The 19,917-nt window shown below is 35.5% G+C and overlaps 1 protein-coding gene across 1 annotated transcript; it reads left to right on the top strand.

The window, feature by feature from the left end:
- The first annotated feature begins 3 nt into the window (after positions 1–3).
- Positions 4–10,394, top strand: LOC128222335 (CD109 antigen-like). Its single transcript, XM_052931314.1, has 13 exons — positions 4–62; positions 343–499; positions 709–789; positions 2,057–2,228; positions 3,126–3,334; positions 4,520–4,684; positions 5,479–5,541; positions 6,856–6,965; positions 8,444–8,499; positions 8,747–8,838; positions 9,041–9,146; positions 9,748–9,851; positions 10,336–10,394. The coding sequence occupies exons 1-13, from the start codon at positions 4–6 to the stop codon at positions 10,351–10,353; spliced, it is 1,392 nt and encodes a 463-aa protein (XP_052787274.1). The 3' UTR covers positions 10,354–10,394.
- Positions 10,395–19,917: the final 9,523 nt, after the last annotated feature.

Here is a 19,917-nt window from a genome sequence, read left to right as displayed (position 1 = left end):
AATATGCATCAGGATGGCTCATTCAGTGCTTTTGGGGAACGCGATCTATCTGGTAGTGCATGGTATGAATATTCATTTTAGTTTACCGTTTTTACAATGCTAAATACAGGGCAAAGCCAGTAGTCAGAAATTCAAAAATAATCACTTTATTAATTAGCTACTTCCAAACAAAGACGTATGATTAATATTTCAAATGCTGATGTTATCACCAGTTAAGTCACTAAACAGTTGGTAAAGTACAAACGCGTCCTTGCTGACATGTACGATTTTAAAACGTTCATTAATGTATCTGATGATAAATACTTTTAAACCTGGGTAAATAATATGCCATTTCTGATTCAGGTTAACTGCTTTCGTCCTTAAGTGTTTTGGTCAAGCACGCTCAATAGTCAAAGTAGATGACCAGGTTTTGTCAAGATCTATGGTATGGCTTCTTGGGCAACAGGATCAAGACGGGTCCTTCAGAGAACCTGGGACATCAATGAGATGGGTTGACCAAGTATGTTTGACATTTAATTGATAAAATACCGTAATAATATAACCGTACAAACGAAATAATCAGATCTTCCTTATCCATGAAGCATTTGCCTTAAGATGTTTGTTTATGTGTATTGAATATAAATTTTGAAATCAGCTCATTAATTATTTCATCGATGTGAATGATACTAGAACATGTTTTCGTTTAATCTACGAAACATACCTTTTCAGTCAGGAACAAAGACCGGTGTTTCTCACACAGCGTTTATTTTGATCGCGATGCTCGAAAACAGAGGATTCAAATTAGTAGCAGTAAGTAAAATAGCTCCAATACAATTCAAAATACTTGCAATAGACTTGGTTTTACGTAACGACATTAAGAAAAAAAATGTTAATACACGAATGAATAGAAAAGAAATATATTTTTGTAATTTGAAAATAAAAGAACGTAGTTATGTATATCAAAGTAAATAATTATTACAATTACAAATAAAAATGAACAAGAAGTTGCAAATATGTTTTATCATCTGCCCCGGAACATGATTTGAGCTAACACTGTATATAAAATATTTCTTGGAATGTTTCCACTTAGGATAGAATCAGGTCGGCTTTGCTAAAGACTATTCAGTGATTTGAGGAATATACAGAATCAGTATAAGAAATAAAGTGTGGCAAATCATAAAGAGTGTCAAACCAAAAACTTCAAACAGGTGGAACCACAGTAAATGATGAACGATGAAATATCGTCTTTGAAAACGGCAGTTTTATTAACGTCTAGCCGGCTGTTTTCTATACTTTTTGACATCACTTGCCTGTGTTCGAACCCCACTAATTCCAAACTACTTTTTATGCTATACATGTTTTTGTTTGCAATTTTATATCATAAATAACATAATGATAAAACAAGCGTTTTCGGATGCAACAAATTTTTGGTGGAAAAACATGAACGAGTTAATTAAATTAGGATTTGCACCTCTGAAGTTATTTGTTGTATTATGTATGCGAAAAGCTACAGAAACAAGCTCAGTAGCAAAAAGTTTTAACAGACACCCGGTTTAATGGCATAGGGTAAACGCCAAAGACAAGAACCATAACATTACAAACATGAAAGAACAACACAAAACTCCACAAGCAGCACAGTGCATACATACTTTATATAACAAACATTTTGAACGTATTTGCGCATCGGACACCGGTGTTTAAGACTCTTCTTACTGAACGTTTGTAGTGTTTATATTCACTATTATATATAGATGGACAAGAACACAATAAATACGACAATGATTCTAGCGAAAGTGCAATACTGACTTGAGTCATTTTATGCCCTGTTTCTAAAATCTTGAAATTTTAAAGGACATGTATTAAGTATGTATTCTTTTGTCTTAACCCTTGTGAAATGTTCACGTACGGCAGCATCAGGTAAAGGCTTTACAAAAATCAAATTAGGAGTATCGTTGTCGAAAACAGATGAATTTCCAAATCACACAAATAGTAAATGTGAAATAATTATCATGAATCTGTATGTATATGAGGTGTGTAATAATATCATATGAATACCATGTCTGTTATATAAACGCAGGATTCCCGTTTGAATAATGCAATCACGAAGGCAATGCATTATTTGGAGGCCCAGATCAACGACCCACACGACATGTACACTGTTGCGGTGTTATGTTACGCCTTGGCGAAATCTGGCAGTAGCATAAGTCCGTCTTGCTTGAACAAATTACAAACTGGAGCTTTAAACCAAGGTGAATATTTGCTTTTCTTTTCTATATGTCGAAAGCAAGTAAGTTTTTCATGCTTTCTTTCACTGTAGTTTCCCTTACGATGTAGGTTTTTACGCAATCACTATGTCGAATAAATGTTTATATTCCACACAAAAATTGTTACTACCCATTCATATAATACAAAAATACATGTTGACTTGACATATGGTAGTAGCGTAGCGTAGCATAAGTCCGTCTTGTATAAATTTCATGCTTGAGCTACAAATCAAGGTGATTATGTTCTTTTTATATTTAGATCTCAAGATGACATATATGATTTTATATGATTGCATTCGTCTTTGTTCCCCGATAGGATGTATTTTTTCCGCAAAATGTTAGTCGAATTGATATCTATCATACTTTTTCTGCCCACCTTATTATACAAAAGTATCGAATTCGCTTGAAAATTGACAAGATTGTACGCAATCTCAATTCAAGTGACACTTGTATTTAAAATCAATGCATACACATGTATAACAAACATAAATTTTGAATGATAGATATTTAACAACGTACTGAAACATTAATGGAAAATATTTATTACTGATAACAAGATTGTAACCGTGTATTTAATAGCTGAATACGAACACATATTCAATGACTGTTGGGACCTAAAATATCTACATTGATCAACTATCGTCTCATACGGTAGAAGTATCGTGTTATCATTACCTTTCTTTCAAATTAAACACGGTATACAATTGTATTAGTTGTGGAACTTTCCATTTGCGTGTAAGAGTGACCTTTTAAATGATGATACACATATCCTTTTCACAAATTCATTTGTTATTAGCCGTAAACTTTACTACAAAGTAACAATTTATATATATACATAAATATATTTATAAATACACATGTATTTTTATCATTACCACTTAGGTGACAAAACGTATTGGCAACATTCTCGGATGGTAAACAAACGGGCAGACTCGAAAGCGGCGCCGTCACGGGCTCCATCACGTGATATTGAGGCAACATCTTACGCTCTTCTGACATATAGTGAACTCGGAAAACGGAATGAGGGACGTAAGGTTGTCAACTGGCTTGTGTCACAGAGGAACCCGTCAGGCGGTTTTGCATCGACTCAGGTAATTCAGAGCAAACGATGAATTGCTTTCATAATCTATTGAAATAATGTAACATGCTCGAAATAATGTTATCAGTTAAATAAGCAGGTGTCAATGTCATGAGAAATCTCTAAAGATGTGTACACATTTAGAACCTAAGCAATGGAAATCGAATGATCCTATATATATAACCTTGTACATCATTCGTAGAATATGATGTCATTGAAACTACAAACACACATCAGGCATACAAGACTAATACTAATATCGAATGATACAAGGATGAAAGTTCGATCCCCCCCACCATAGATAATTAAACAAAAACACTACCATGAACATCACTCTTCTCCACAGTTTTCCATAGCGTTACCAATATATTAACACTACAGACATGTCACTATGGTGTAGCGATAATACAATATGCTCGAACATTGAAACAGTTCAGATTAAAACCCGACCTAGGGGTTATTTTATAAATTTTGAATAAATTATAAATACTTTCAATCAAGGTCATTGTTGATTATGCATGTTTTCACAATAAAACAAAATAAAATGTATCAGTTGTGTACAGAAATTTGAAAACAAACAATGATATTGTCGGTATAATATGTACCATGTGTCTTGTTTGTAATAGATCATTCCATGATCAACCTTTAAAATTTGATATATTTGACGTTGAAAACAACTGGAAGCAATGATTTAAAACGTATAAAAACTCTTTTCAAAAGTAATTATCGAATAAATATTGGCCAACTAATAACTATTTGGCTAACTCTAACCAAGCCGAAGAAAAACAGTAATACACTTGGCTGTATCACAGACTCGAATCACAGGCACCTGATAGAGTACGGCAATTATTGTGCACCGAGCAGTGCGTACACCAAATCTTTATACAAATTGGACATGTCAACAATGCAAAAAGCTAACTTACTCATGTATTTGTATCGACCGATTGTTTGCTTGTACTGATCATTGTAACGAGTTAATCGATGAAATAAAATGCCTTTTATTACTACAGTCTGGTGGCTTGTTCATCGAATATGTCAAGTAAGATATCGTTCAAATAACTGCCAGATTACCAACATATTTTGTCTATATGCCTTTTATTTTACTTTAAATATAACCTGAATCGTTTTCATTTGCAGTTCTATTTTACACCTGCTCTATATTCATGTCGACATGTATGTATGCATTTGTTTTTGATAGGACACTGTTGTGTCGCTTCAAGCTTTGTCCGAGTTTGCAGCCCGCTTTCCAATGGACCCGGCTTCATTTTCCAACTACGGACTGCATCTGAACACGACTGGAAATAATTTCGTGCATGAATATCAGATAACCCCGGCAACCTACGATACCACTTATAGTTTCGAGGTAAGGTTTTAATGTCAGTTAATAATTATATAAGGCATACTTAAATCAGTATGTTTCTGTGACCTGCTCTATTCGTTTGAAATTTGACGTTCCATTGTTTTCGTTATGTTTTACTCTTTCAATTTTTGCGTAGAAGAGAACACTCATTACTACAATAAATAAATAAATACGTCCAAATCTGAAACGGTAAAATTACAACTGGTAACATGTATGAACATCAAGTATATAGAGACTGAGAAACACTTTGCGTTTGTCTGTCAAAAACGGAGCGCACCCAGACGTACTATTTCTAAACTTTATTTCTGCTGTAAGCCATTAAATTAGTCCGAACATGATTTTATATATCTATATCCATTTGCGCTTAAAAATATTCTGGTGGAATAATGGAAATGCTTATGATATACCTGTTCTAACGTATTCAATATTGCTATCGAATTCTAGTCACGAGATTCTGATGCATTATTTTTGTTTAGATAATCTAGACCTTATGTTGGCGTACTATTGGTATTCATGTGTATATGCTCTAAGCCTTATAAATATTTTAACAGAATAAACGTATCGTGTCGTGTCGTGTATTTCATTTTTTCTATTACCACATCAAAGAACGAGATATGCCGTTTGTACATATAAAAATTGATTACTTCGATAAACGGTAGTTTTAAAACTATGTATATTCTAAAATTTGACTAAGTAATTACATAAGTATTGAATGTAAGCCATAGTCTCGTGTTGCTTAATGATGTTGTCAATCATAAAATGATATAACTAAACTTTGTTTGTGTACTCATTTACAGGTGCCGTCCAACGTGCCGAGCATACACATCTACACAACTGGTGAAGGAGTTGCGGTGATTGACGTATGTTTTTGTGTTTATAAAGGGTTAAATCCTACGTGTATATTTGTTTGTGACAACGTCCGTCTAGAATGGATAGTCTTGTGATACCTCGGTATGTTCTCTGTAACTTAGAGTCAAAGAAGTAAAAGATGTCTTCAGAAGTTCAAACAACAATATTTGATTGTTGATTTTTGGATAATAATTATAATTCGATATACTCTGTAGCATAACAGTTTATAGCCCGAGGTTGGTAGCATCGATGTTTTAAAGGTCATTGACACAATTAAAAAATAAGTAATGTTCGAGTGATAATGTAATGTGACGACATCAGTTCACAACAAGCTTTACATCTAGTATTGTGATGCCACAACGTTTAAACTTTAATAAGCGTTCAGCTCACATGATGATCGTGTTAAAAATACATCTAATGAACTTTTTTTCTTAAATGCTTTGCATTTTAGAGTTATACTATTTTGCATATATAAGTATCTCATTCATTTCGAAATAAAAGCTTGATTCTCCGAAAATAAACAATCGCAGTTGTTTGTGACTCTTACATTTTTCTAATAGTCAGCGCATCGAGTAACAAAGTATAAGCATTTATTATATTACTACATACAAATCCCTATTTTAAAACAGTGTGCGCCATCATATCATTTTGTTGATAAAACACTCATCAAAACTTAATAGAAGTCAACATTTAAATGAACAACTACAGAATAGGTACATCTTATCGTCTCATTGTACCACTGTTTCTATAAAAGTATAATGTAGTTTATATTGTCACCAAAATGTTTAAAGAGCCATCACAAGAGATGTCTCAATCCTGCGCCGTCATAGCATTTTGTTGATAAAACAATCATCAAAACACAATAGAAGTCAACATTTAAATGAACAACTACAGAATAGGTACATCTTATCGTCTCATTGTACCACTGTTTCTATAAAAGTATAATGTAGTTTATATTGTCACCAAAAAGTTTAAAGAACCACCACAAGAGATGTCTCAATCCTTATATGTGAAAGATAGTTTTCATTTTCTTGATGGCCCTTGCTCAGTGTTATTTATTTGTGTAATGTGTATAAAGCATATACTATATAAAGCATATTAATTATTGTATTTTATTTCTTAGATTTAAAGGCTTATATATAAGTATAGTCTATATTACCATCTAATAGGATGAGGAGACGTCACAATCCTAATTAGGTATAGAACGTCCACATATGTTTGGATGGTCCTCGTACATTGTTATTTAATATTGTAACTTATATAATGCAAATTCTGTGTTTGAAATTTGTTTCATAGTTTTAACGGCATGATACAATGCATTTCAGGTTACGACCTCCTACTATATCCAAAGCGATCTTCAAGACCCGCGCATCAGTATAACTGCAGCCATTATAAAGGAATCCCTTAACTCTCTCACTGTGCACAACTGCATGCGGTACTCCTTAATCAATTATAAATAAAACTACTTTTTATCTTGGCGTGATACATTGAACCATGCTGAATCGCATTTCGACAGTATCTTAAGTATTCCTGCTTGTTCAGTCGGTGGGGTAAAGTTTATACAACGCATTAACAATGCATGTGTTCTATTTCTGCGATGTAACATCTTTTTCACCAAGCACAACTGGACCGGGTAACAGGTCATGAAAATATAAACACTGAGGCGGGCTAATCACATTGCTTAACATTTACAATACAATATACAACTGTTTAATATAAACATCAATCACACTATGTTATAGCCACACTAAATGAAAATGGTTCGTTCCAGCTCGTGTCTCATTTGTATTTAAACAGTCAATAAATATTTAAAACATTAATATATTCCTACACAAATTTATTCTAGAAACATACAATAACCAATTGTTTCGAATCAAAATTGGCTCAAATAATCTCATTATACTTTCATGGGTAAATGTAACCCGAAACCTCTCTACACAGCTTTGAATTCCAATAACTGCAGACAGTTGTGGTAACAAAATGCAAAGTAACAAAAATATGCCGATAATTAAATGGTAAATGTCAGCCCGAAAAGATTTACAGAAAGAAATAGTTCGAAAACAGAAAGAGTACGAATAATGAAAATTTCATAACACCGCGGAACAATAACTGCTACACAAACCTGTAACACATAATTGTCCAAGTATATATTACTTATTAAATTTATACAATTAGTTTGTCTGAGATGTTGTCCTTCGACCTTCGTTGGCGTTGTGATTTTTCCTTCACAATCGCGCGTGAGAGGGGAATCGCTTCCCTATAATAAAATAATAGATACAACGTCTAAATCTTAAAACGGTCAAATCACAACGGGTCACACTTAACTAGCTAGCTTTGCTTCTAAATTATGTGCCAATCAACCTTTGCATACATTTTATTGATAAACATGTTATATATAAACGTTGGCATTCATACTGTTTGATAACAAATGAAAAAAAAAACAACAAAGTCTTAGTATTTATGTACTCGATGTGCAAATGATATTTTTGTTTGATCATGCCATTGGCAGTAATGCGTATGACTAAACATAATTCAGGCATCTTTTGGAAATGTATTGCTTGCCGAATACCAATATCAAAGGAAAAAAAGTCAGAACAGATTATGCATAATTACCGCATAATGTAAATATTGTTCTTTATTAAATGCAAACGTGATTTGACCAATTTCGTCAATCTACTGAGGCTTAAAAAGGTCGATATTCCTTTTGCTCTATTTGTTTTTATAGTTTAGTGTGTGTACACCCTTTAACGTCATACCAGAATAGAAAGTGGTCACTTATACAAAACAATGAACGTGCTTGTATATTAGCTATCTTAAGTACGTTCAGCTTAATATTTGAGCACATACGTATCGCGTTACCTTTTTTGTGTGTGTTGTTTTTACATTCAATCAAATACACATTTACACATACAGTTGGACAGGCCAGACACCTAGCGGAATGCTCCTTATGGAAGTGGAAAGGCCAACTGGTATGATATATTTATGCTATCAGTCGAAGAAAGCAACGGAACTTGTTATTCACTTGGAATTTGTGCGAACAACAAAGCATAGTTTCAATGCCATCTTAATATTTGTATCATGTCGGTCAGGGGAATCAATATTAAATGTTTCATATGTTTTTTTTTCAGCACAACAAAATAGGGTAGTGACTGTCATTTTGTATGTACCGGAACCGTTTGAATGAATGCCAAATATACTAGTTTATCTTTATTTTAGGTTTCATGACGGATGTCGACAAACTCAACGCCCAAACCATTATCAAACGACAGGAAAGGAACGGCCGGTTTCATGTTCTTTACTTTGATAGTGTATGTACATGCTTTTTATATTTAAAAATAAAAGGATGTTGAACGTCAATGAATACTAAGACCAATGACCATTGTTTCTTGTATTCAAATGAGAATGTTTTACACATGTAAAGTCATAACGTTCCTAAATAATTATTGCTTATGTCAATATGTGTTTCAAATGCGTTCTTTACTATGAACATATATATTTATAATATTTTAGCTAGCGGGAAATTCGCAAGTGTGTGTGGATGTCAAAATGGATCGTTCGGACCCTGTTGTGAAAAGCCAAGCATGTCATGTGATGGTATATGACTACTATGAGCCATGTAAGTTGACATAAATGAGATAATAATATACGTGATTCTCTAAACATGAACAGCTTTATACTACGGCGCTGATTCTTATCGTAACTATATAATCGTAGCCGAGGCTCTGGGCCACTCTCTGAGATAACACATTGGAACCGAACAATATGACATGCTCTGTGGATTAACTCGAGCTAGCCCCTCCGTCTTCTTTGGTGTAACGCTTTGATTCCATTCCTCGCAGCCAGTAGCGGAATTTACACACACAAATTCCTTTTTCGTCTATGAATTACTTTTGAAAAGGCTGATAATGGAATTATAATTTAGAAACAATACCGACCAGACAAAACATTTGTACATGCATATGTTGTGCTTAACATAAACTGCAGAGTTTAGGCCATACTACTGCGATCAGTGTTAACGATATGCCAACGTTTATTTTATGTAAAAAACAAAACAAAAACAAGAATAGTAATTGAATTTCATTTAAAATAATGTAACATGACAAACTGTAATCGATTTGTATTTGAACCATACGCTAACTTAGAAGTATTTGTTATGTTCACGAACTACAGTTTATTATCATATGTAGCTGTGGTAACCGTAACAATTGAAATTTTAGCTTACCAAGCTGTTACAACCTACGAGTCAGGGATTCTAAAAAGCACCACTATTTGCCAAGTATGTCCCTTGTGTGAATGGTGCAATGAGCTTTCCTTCCCGCAGGTAAGTTCAAGTTTAAAGTCATAGTATGTTGTTTAAAATTATATTGTCTTTACATGCCCGTATGATTATAGAAATATATGTTGGTTATTATGAACAAAAATCGATAAAAAAACGAAACTGCGGTTGGAAGTAAAATGGTGTGATGTACATTCACGCACAAAGTGATAACTGGTATAATCGCACATATCATCCGACTAGCATAATATGTCTTAAGTAAACCTTTAAACGATTTTAAATACAAATGGAAATAGTTTGTTTTGTAAACATATTTACAGTTAAACGTCCTATTTCGTTCGCCTTACTTTTCAAAATTATATTTGCGCATGCGCACTACGCTTCTCTGTAGTAAAGAATAAGACATGTCAGTGAGTAATACATATTATTCATTCTGGTTTCACTTTATGTTTAAAATATGCAATTTGTTAATGGAAATTAAACAGGAATAACTTCATTATAATAATTAAAACATTTATATCATTTTCAGATTGGCGTTGGTCGGTAAAGTTCTTCTCAATTTGATTGAAAGCTTGGTCAGTGTAAAAAAAACTAGATAAAATTCCCGAAGTTTTGTGGTTTCGTTATTAATATTTGTGACCCTATACTACTCATCCTGTGTGTGTGTACCGTCCTGAAGACATTTTCTACATGTTTTCTAACTAAATTTCATCCCATTCTAAATACCAATTGTTGGAAACGTTTTACTTGTGTATACAGTAACAATACGCCAAATTATGACAAGCAATAGTGTGTGCTATCTTGAGGTCTCGATTTAGAACCCTTATTTCAATTTAAACTTTTGGTGTCCAGAAAATGAAAACGATCCAGTTCTCATTCTATTTTCACTATATTCATAAACGGGACGAAGCTGACACTAAATAGTAATAATTTAGAAAAAAATCACCAAAACTGGTGTAAACGTCACGACATAACGGTCTTGACTTCGTTCAATTTTAAAACAGATGTTATTTTGTAGAATCGAAACTCGAAGCAGGAATATCAAGCTAAATGTTTTACCACTTTTAAACAATGTAAAACCATTTATTTCTTATAACTTTCTTTAAATCAATGGAAAGCAATAACTTAAACGCTAAGCTTTATACTGTCAAGTGAATTTGGCTTTGCCATTTGTTGAATCTGTACCTTATATCAGCTTCTTTTGAAAGAAAATACGCAATAATTATGATTATGTCCTTATGTTCAGCCTGCTATGGTGAAAGCCTCTAGAGCTTGGCCCGAATTCCCCCACAACAACAAAAGAAGCGTACAGCATCAACTATCCCTTGCCATTCAGGCAACATATGTTTTAAGTTGGGTTAACAAAGTGGTATCGTGATGATAATTTTACTGACATCAAAACATTGTATTGTGGAAATAAATAGTGTTGTAGTAACTATTCCTGTCAATATAAAATGGAAATATAATTGAGACTCCAACCTACATATTTTGCAATTTTCGGTAAAAGATAAACGGTTATATTAATTTTATTAGATTAGGTTGGTGTTAATATTACAGTCAATTTAAATCGCCAAATATAATGCTTAATTCTCTCATCAGGAATAGAGTAAAATAAAACACATACATTACGGAAATGACAACAATCCACAAACAAGTATTTAGAATACGAGGAAATTGAGAAATTTAAAAAAAAATAAGCAAGTAGTTTGATTTTTGTTGATTTGAAAGTGAAATATGTATTTGGTTCAAGCAGGTTTCAGAAACAGACAAGATGATTAAACATCTGACACAATAGTTTATTATGAAACTGCCTTGGATTGCACAGAAGTGAAAATGGCACTCCGGAGAGTGCATCATGTAGGGTCCCCTAAAGTACGAAAAGTCGCCAAATTGGGGATACTTTGAGGCGCTAGAGACCGGTGACCGAATATCTTGTAGGGTATAGCGTCCCCTAAATGGACAAACTAGTCCTTCCAGCCTTGTCACGTGCAGAGATGCTGAAATATCTTGGACATTAACTACCCCATTTTTAGGCATTTTTGCAGCATTTTAGCGTATAAGAGAGCCTCGTAGGCGAATGGAAACGCTGACGCTATACAAGCTATATGGGGGCGTGTTTAAAGTACGAAAAGTCGCGAATTTGGGGATACTTTGACGCGCGTGCATCTTGTAGTACCTACTCCATTTTTAGGCATTTTCTGTGGCATTTTAGCGTATAAGAGAGTCTTGTAGGCAAATGGGAACGGTGACGCAATGAAGTCAGAGATGCACCGATAAAAACGTAACGTAGGGAATCGAGGGACCTAAATTATAATACCAGTACGACATCATCCAATTTTTGGTTCCGGAGATATCTTCGAGATTATCTCCCCCTTACACGCTGGGAATGCGTTAAAGTACGAAAAGTTGCGAATTTTGGGATACTTTGACGCGCTAGAAACCGGTGACGAAATAATGTCCCAGGCACCCCGATGAGTGCATATTGAAGGGTATAACATCCTCTAAGTAGCAAAACTAATCCCAGCATCGTCACGTACAGGGATGCTGAGATATCTTCGACATTAGCAACCCCATTTCTAGGCATTTTTTGGCAGCATTTTAGGTTATAAGAGGGCATTGTAGGCAAATGGAAACGGTGACGCAATGACGTCAGAGATGCGCCGACGGTGGCATAACGTAGGGAATCGAGAGACCTAAACTTCAAGACCAGCACAGACCTCCTACCATTATCGGTTCCGGAGATATCTTCGAGATTATCTCCCCCTTACAATACATACGGGAGCGCGTTAAATGTAGTACGATAAGTCTCGAAACCGGTGACTTAATAAAATCCCAGGCACACCGTTGAGTGCATTTTGTAAGGTATAGCGTCCCCTAAATGGCAAAGCTGGTCCCAGCCTCGTAACGTGCAGGGAGGCCGAGTTATCTTCGACATAAGCTACCCAATTTTTAGGCATTTTTGAGGCATTTTAGCGTTAAAGAGAGTTGTGTTCTAAGCACCTTTCATACCGACCCCGGTATTATTAAATTACCGTCAGCTGTTTCGCATTTAAAATAAAGTCCCTCACAGATTGCAGTGATATGATCCTTATCCTGATATACTGATTAATCTCACGGTTATTTTCAATAGAGGAAAAATGACTTAAATATACTTGGCACAAGGGACAAGAGAGGAGAAATTAGCAAAACCGTGAGTATTCGTTATCGGTAAATGTAGTAAATTAAAATCATGTTCACTACATATCAAATTTAATAGTATGTTGTTGTTGATTGTATTATTGCTGAATTGGTATTGTTAATTCCCTGAAAGACAAAGTTAAAGAAATATATTTGTTTTAAAGTACATCTCTTCAACCCTTTCCTTGCCTCAACTAATATATTCACAAAGTGTGTATTTTGAGATAAGTAACATTCTCTTTTATTCATGCATTGCGAAACCGGCTAAACTACTTCGAGCCTCGCGAATATCGAGCAAGGAGGGAATGCTTTTTTGAATGTATTTTTTTCTTTGATACGTTAATTCGTTAAATAAAGTCATGATTACCTTGTTTCTTATTTTACTACGTTATCTCCAGTTAAGATGAGTATGTATTGAAAGACATATGGCTTTTTTCCTGATTTCGGCAAGCCTCATTACCTTGCAACACAGAGGCACTCGGGTCGGTTTTTATATCCGGAATGGAAACATATGAGATATATTATAAAACCCGCGTTAGATCGTCCATATTGCCATACAAAGATCACCGTAACATTTAGAACAAGTAATAACTTTGGCTGCTACTCGGCAGTAGAATAGGAATACATATTGCGGAAGGGTGGCGTGAGAGATGTGTACAGCTAAACAAGTTAAAACTAGTGAACCGTTAATATACTGACCGTTCCATGATGGTCATTTCATTATTTACTGATTAAGCTATTTGTTTCATGTATGGTATGTATGTCGTGCTTCCACGTGCTGTGTTCAGTATATATTGGGCCCGAGCATAGCGCTTTTAAATTGATTGGTTTCTGCTTTATTCGACCCTTGAAATAGAATTAGAATTTGATAATAATCCGCGTTTTTTCCTGCAAAAGTGTCCGTTTGAGTACCGCTGAATTTGATGATAGTGTGTATTTCCATGATTTTTTTAGATTATTTACAATTTAACATGCTATTACAAATGCTATTAGTAGATATTTACACCACAACTTCCATTCCTGAAATAACTGCCTTTCGGCAATTGCGAATATTGTTCGATAAACGCATCAACTTCGGATATTTCCGGATCGCGAATCATCACATAACAATATACTTTAAAAATGAAAATTGTTTATCTTGTTATTGTTCGTATTGTGTCAGCAGATCCCGAAACAACTTTAAATTAAATAAAAAAAAGTAGACAGAGTTAATATATGTTATTTTAATTTCATTGTTGTCATTAATGTTGCAGTTTTACGTTTAAAGGTGATTTCAAGTGGTTGAACTTTTCCCGCGTTATTGTGACGTAATTTGATAAACTGTTTCCGATTACGGTCGGGTCGTCCTATTTACAGAGTGGAGAAATAATTACTGCAAGTTTTCTATAGTGAAATGAAGTACTTTCCAACAATTCTTGAATAAAATAATCGACTACAGACTATGAACGCAGTTTGACTAGTTAAAGCACGAGTTAAATCTTTCGGACCCAAACACTTTGACCAGCCCAACTGCGTTCACACCCTTATAATGACATCAACACCGTAATTTATTCTTCAATTGCTATAACCATTTCATCGCATTTTCTCGACAAATGGTTCGAAAAGTATCATTTATAATAGTAAAATAGGTATTAATGTGAGGTTTGTTCCACTCAATTTGCAATAATGTTTTCTTTGTAAACCGATATACCTTCATTACTGAAATAGAGTGTTTTCTGTTAAGCTAATTAAAATAAAAGTAAAAACTGATAAAGAAAACATTAGTACTTCTGAATATCTTTCAATTCAATTTTAAGATTCCTGCATCTATTATTAACTAGATTTTTGGTATAGATAACCTTTGATATAATTTTATGAATATTCAGAACCATGTACTTCGCTTTTTTATTTTTCCACAATATTTATATAACTGATATTGTCTCAGCGATTTATCCCTGCACTCTGAAGTAATCTTAACGATATGAAAATAATGATGAAACATGCAAACTACAGGGACAAATACAGTGTCGACACAATTGAAAAGGATTCCAAAATTCTTAAGAAATGCACAACGCTAAAGTCTAACACATACTTAAAGAGTTACATACAAAAAGTATAAAACAACAGGACGGATAACGCATGCAACAAAGTAGTTGTTATTGGGTAAATGGGCGTTTACACTAGTATAAGATTTGTCATATTTGTCGCCAAACATAAATTACTAAATAAGAACTGTAAACATTGAGGTCCAGCAATTGACTTTAGACTTTAGTCATCATCATTCGAGGCCGAATTCTAAAAATGGAGTAGGTATCTAACCGGGTATTCGGTATACAGCGGCGCGATTACTGTCTCGCTGTGCAGCAAGCTTGTTTAAGGACTCGATAGAGAATTTCCAGTTAGAAAAAGGTGTATGGGTTATAATGCCATACACGCCATAATGTGCACATACCATATGTTTGTCGTTTGTCGACTGTTACTTCATAGGTACATTTCACACTACGTAGTAAGCATCGAGAGCAAGTAAATTGACCTAAGTATTTGACTGAATTTTAAAATGCGGTTAGGTTTAGTGGAGTTCTGTGCTGTTGTTCCATGTTCCTTGTTGGTAATGTTTTGGTTGTGTTCTATGTATTTGGCGTTAGACCTTTGCCATTAAACGGGGTCTAAGTTTAAGTATTTGGCTACGGAGCTTGTTTCTGTATTTTTTCCCTGTAAGTTGCGACCGATGATTTTAAAATTAATTAGGTTTGTATAATCGGGTTTCGGATATACATAATTTTCATAAGTTTTGCCTTTTATTTGGCTTATAGCGGTAGAATCATAAGCGGTGAAAGCCGCTTCAGGTACAGTTAGAAATCATGTTTAGATTATTTCCATTTTCTTCCACGGTTAACATCATTCAAACACGTGTAATTATATCACAAATTAAGTAGAAACAGGTTGGCGCTTCACCCCTCATTCAATTCAATTAACAAGTTATGTTTTCATCAGTATTTGTGAAAATGCAACACTTAAGTTTTGCTAGCGTTTAACAAAATCATGGTTTGGAAGGTCCCAGTTTTAACTCCTCATTCCATGTTTGGAGATTCATCTCTCCAAGTGCTTTTATGGTTACCAAGTGAGATGTTACAACATCAAGAATGTTAAACCCCAAAGTAAAGTAGTTTTATTCCTAGTTTAGTCATTGTCCAGCCCCTACCTGGTTGGACTGTTTAACCTTATATTGATATTGATATACCTTATATCTTGAAATATGTTTAGTTCATTTCAACGCCTATAGTGAAAACAGTTCAGTTCCAGTCAACTTTCATTAATTACATTAGTAATGTTTGGTTCGTTGTTTTTCGCTATTTTTGAGGAGTGTGAGAAAATTTATCTGCCACAAGTAGTTATAGGTATAATATCCAGTCGTATCCAAAGGCATGCAATTTTAAAAATAACCTGAACTCGCTGAATATATTTGTGTACTATATGACGAGTCTTGACATGTCATTTGTGATTAGAAGAGGCTTACTCATTCATGCTATTATTTTACACAAAAATATAACGACTGATTTGAGGTTTTAGTTTGAGTAAGTACATTTAACAACGATTGAGTATCAATTTATTACAACATTATCTTAATCATTCTCGCTGGAACAATGAAACGCAAGCGAGTGGCCGTATGTTGTGGGGATAACCGAAGAAACTGAAGGAAACGCACTAGTCCAGCTTGCTGACCAAAATACAGTCTCACATGTGGCCAGACTGGGAATCGAACCAAGGTCGCCTAGGTAAGGAGCGAAAGCGCTTACCTTTGCGCTAACCGGATAACTTTTAGTTTAAGAAAGAACATTAATCGGGTGCATCTGTAAAAATACAGATTTCAATAACTTGTTTGTACACTTATCCTGCATGTATTCATTAGTGTGTCGTTTATTCCATTCTGATTCATCTGAGGTTTGATACTTCGGGATACAGCTTTATCACGGCGCACTGTCCTTTTTACAATACCAGTCTATATTCCGTAACCAGCCTATCACTCTAGAATATATCCGATGACGTCAGCGTTTACCTGTTACTTCCCTTTTCTTCTACGACTTTCAAGAAGGTAGCCCGTACATTTTTCTCAAATTTGTTTTTGAATTTTATGAAGGCTTCATCACCTCTTTTTTAAATAATTGTTTCATTACTTGTTAAAACACCTTATATTTCATTAATTAGACCTGATTGAGCGTAATTTAAAATTTGATTTGGCGCTTTAAACAGATTTAGATAGGTCCCTATTTTTGCATCTTGTCATGACGTGGCCATCATTGTCAATATTTAATTGATTTCTTGGGTCGTTTTTTTGCCACATACCAGTTTCTGCTTAATTGGGTCGAAGATTAATTATTCCGTTTCTTTTCATATTCTTTTCAATGCATCGTGTGAATTTGCGGAAACAGGCCCCTCCGGGAAGCCATGTGGCCAGCAGCACGCGCCCTTACCCAGCGGCAGCCCTATCTGTGGCAACACAACAGCCTGTGCCAATTGGCGCCTGCCACTTATCTTCCGGTCTACGGCACTTCAGACCATCCAAGCTTAGTACTGGCACTACTCGCGGCACCCGGTCAAGTAGTATCAGCACTGGCAGCGGAGCAGCCCCTAATAGCGGCACCCGGTCAAGCAGAGTCGTAAATAGGGTTAGGGTTGAATGGTCAGCCACTGAGTTCAGGGCCACAATCCGGTAATTTTGACATGCTTTTTAGTCCTATGCCTATGCTATCCGCATCACTTGGTACATCGGTAAATGTAAATACAAAGTCCAAAAATATTGCTTGTCAGTTTGTTGACCTTGGTCAGCTTGTAACTCCTGAACTGAATGATTCGCCCACCAATCACATTGTATTGACCCCTTCTGTCGAACTTGCAACTTAGACTACCTCAAGGCGCAATATTAACTCTATCGAAGTCCAGACTGATGCATTCTTGGTTTACTCTAGTGTTTCTCTGCCGGGTCTTCCCGAAAAAAACACCTCAGGATCTTCTAAGATAAGCAAGTTTAATAAAAACAGCATCGAAAGGGTACATATGGTTGGTTGAAATATGACGAACAGTTTCGGTATCGTCAAGCCAGGAATCCCGCCCGCTCTAATGCGGAAGACAACCAAGAACTGTGGCTTCTTTTCATCTCGTCAGCTCTCAATTAATGGTGCCTCCAACCAGTAGTGAGGCATTGTTGTGACTTTAACACAGCAACTAGCTTCCGACCTAGATGCTGAGTTGCCCACGTGTGTTTAAAATGCTTTAATTTCCATCCTTATAGATTCTGTCCGTCCATCACCCGTCCTTCTGTTAGTACAACTTCCGCGCCAGTTCGCCGCTTCGGTGAATGGTCCGCGTCCCCGCTGCGCGGACAACGCCCTGTAGGACCTGGAAAGTTCCCCAATGGTCCCTTCAAAACTAAGGAAATTTTTAAATCGGTATCCAAATAAGTCTGTTGCTAAAATGCTTTTAAATGGGTTTTCAGAAGGATTTAGGTCGAAATATACCTGCCCAAGATTAGGAATAGAATGCATAAACTTATTTACAGCTAAAACTCATTTTTCAGAAACTCTTAGCATAATAAACAAAGAAAATTCATTAAACCGTATGGCCGGTCCTTATGAAACCACCTTTAGCTAATGTTCGTACTTCTCCAAAAGGCGTTGTTGCCAAGTCTAGTGTGTGGGGTGGAGCACGTAATAAAATAATTGTCTTACCCCGAGGGTAAAAACGTAAACGATGGGATTGACCATAGTCTGTGTTCGGTTAAATATACTTCGTTCGACACCGTAACGGACATGATATTAAATCTTGGGGAAGGGGCATTGATGACAAAGCGTTACATAAAATCAATATTTAGATTAATGATAATTCATCCAGCCGACTTCCACTTGCTTGGTATGAAACTCAGGGACAACTATTACTACGACACATGTTTATGTTTCGGCTGCAGCTACGCCACTACTCTATTCGATTTTTCTTAACATTTTTACATTGGGCAGTATTCGATGCTTCTGGCTTTTAAAAACACAATTGCTCACTCTTTGGATCACTTTATTTTCGCTGGACCTGCAAATTCCAACCATCGCACGGAACTCTTGGGTAATTTGCATTTGATTTGTAATACCCTCGGCATCCCTATTGTCGAACAAATATCTGTGGGCCAAACAACTCGTTTAGTCTTTTTTGGCCTATTAATAGATTCCTCAACTGAAAATATGTATTCCCCGGGAAAAAAGGATGATTTAATAATTTCAATGAACTCAAAAAAGTTCAATTGCGGGAATAACAATCCTTGGCAGGGAAATTAAATTTTGCCTCTCAGGCAGTGCGTGGTGCGCGTGCCTTTATCCGCCGGTTTTACGACGCAACGTCCAATGATAAATGAAAACGTTTGTATAACCGTCTAACAGTCGGATTAAGATAAGATATATTGGTATGGCTCAAATTCTTCTCAAGTTTTAATGGTAAGGTCAGAATCCCAGAATCAATTTGGAATTCGATTGAATCTTTGCAATGGTGGACTGATAGCGCAGGGGCAATAGGCTTAGGCGCAGCCTGTTACATGCCGGGTCGATGGGCTTTCTTTCAATGACCCGCGTCATGGAAGTACACTTATTTGTTAAAGGATTTGGCTTCCCTAGAGCTAATCACGGTCTTATTGGCTGTTTATTTATGGAGCGAACACATTGCGAATAAAAAATTGTCATGCGGTCAGACAATCTTGGCGGCCTGGTGCATATTCTTAATAAGCAAACTGCTAAATTTAAACAAGTAATGCACCTCCTCAGGCCTCTTATATTGTGCATACTACAACATCACGTTCATAGCTCGCCACATATCCACCAAACTCCAAGTAATATGTGCTCGTAAGCGCTGAGACAAGTTCCGCCAAGCGGCGCCAGAGGCGAACCAGTGCCAGATCCAATTTCCAAGGCTTTCATTT

Source organism: Mya arenaria, chromosome 16, assembly GCF_026914265.1.
Source record: "Mya arenaria isolate MELC-2E11 chromosome 16, ASM2691426v1".
In the NCBI taxonomy this organism is placed as follows: domain Eukaryota; kingdom Metazoa; phylum Mollusca; class Bivalvia; order Myida; family Myidae; genus Mya; species Mya arenaria.
This window is presented reverse-complemented; position numbering and strand designations above follow the sequence as displayed.

Bases quoted from the DNA above. Each gene is read 5' to 3' on its own strand.
- LOC128222335 (XM_052931314.1), top strand. From the start codon at position 4: ATGCATCAGGATGGCTCATTCAGTGCTTTTGGGGAACGCGATCTATCT. The intron at 3,335-4,519 runs GTAATTCAGAGC...TGTTTTTGATAG, and splicing joins GCGGTTTTGCATCGACTCAG to GACACTGTTGTGTCGCTTCA. The intron at 8,500-8,746 runs GTATGATATATT...TCTTTATTTTAG, and splicing joins GGAAGTGGAAAGGCCAACTG to GTTTCATGACGGATGTCGAC.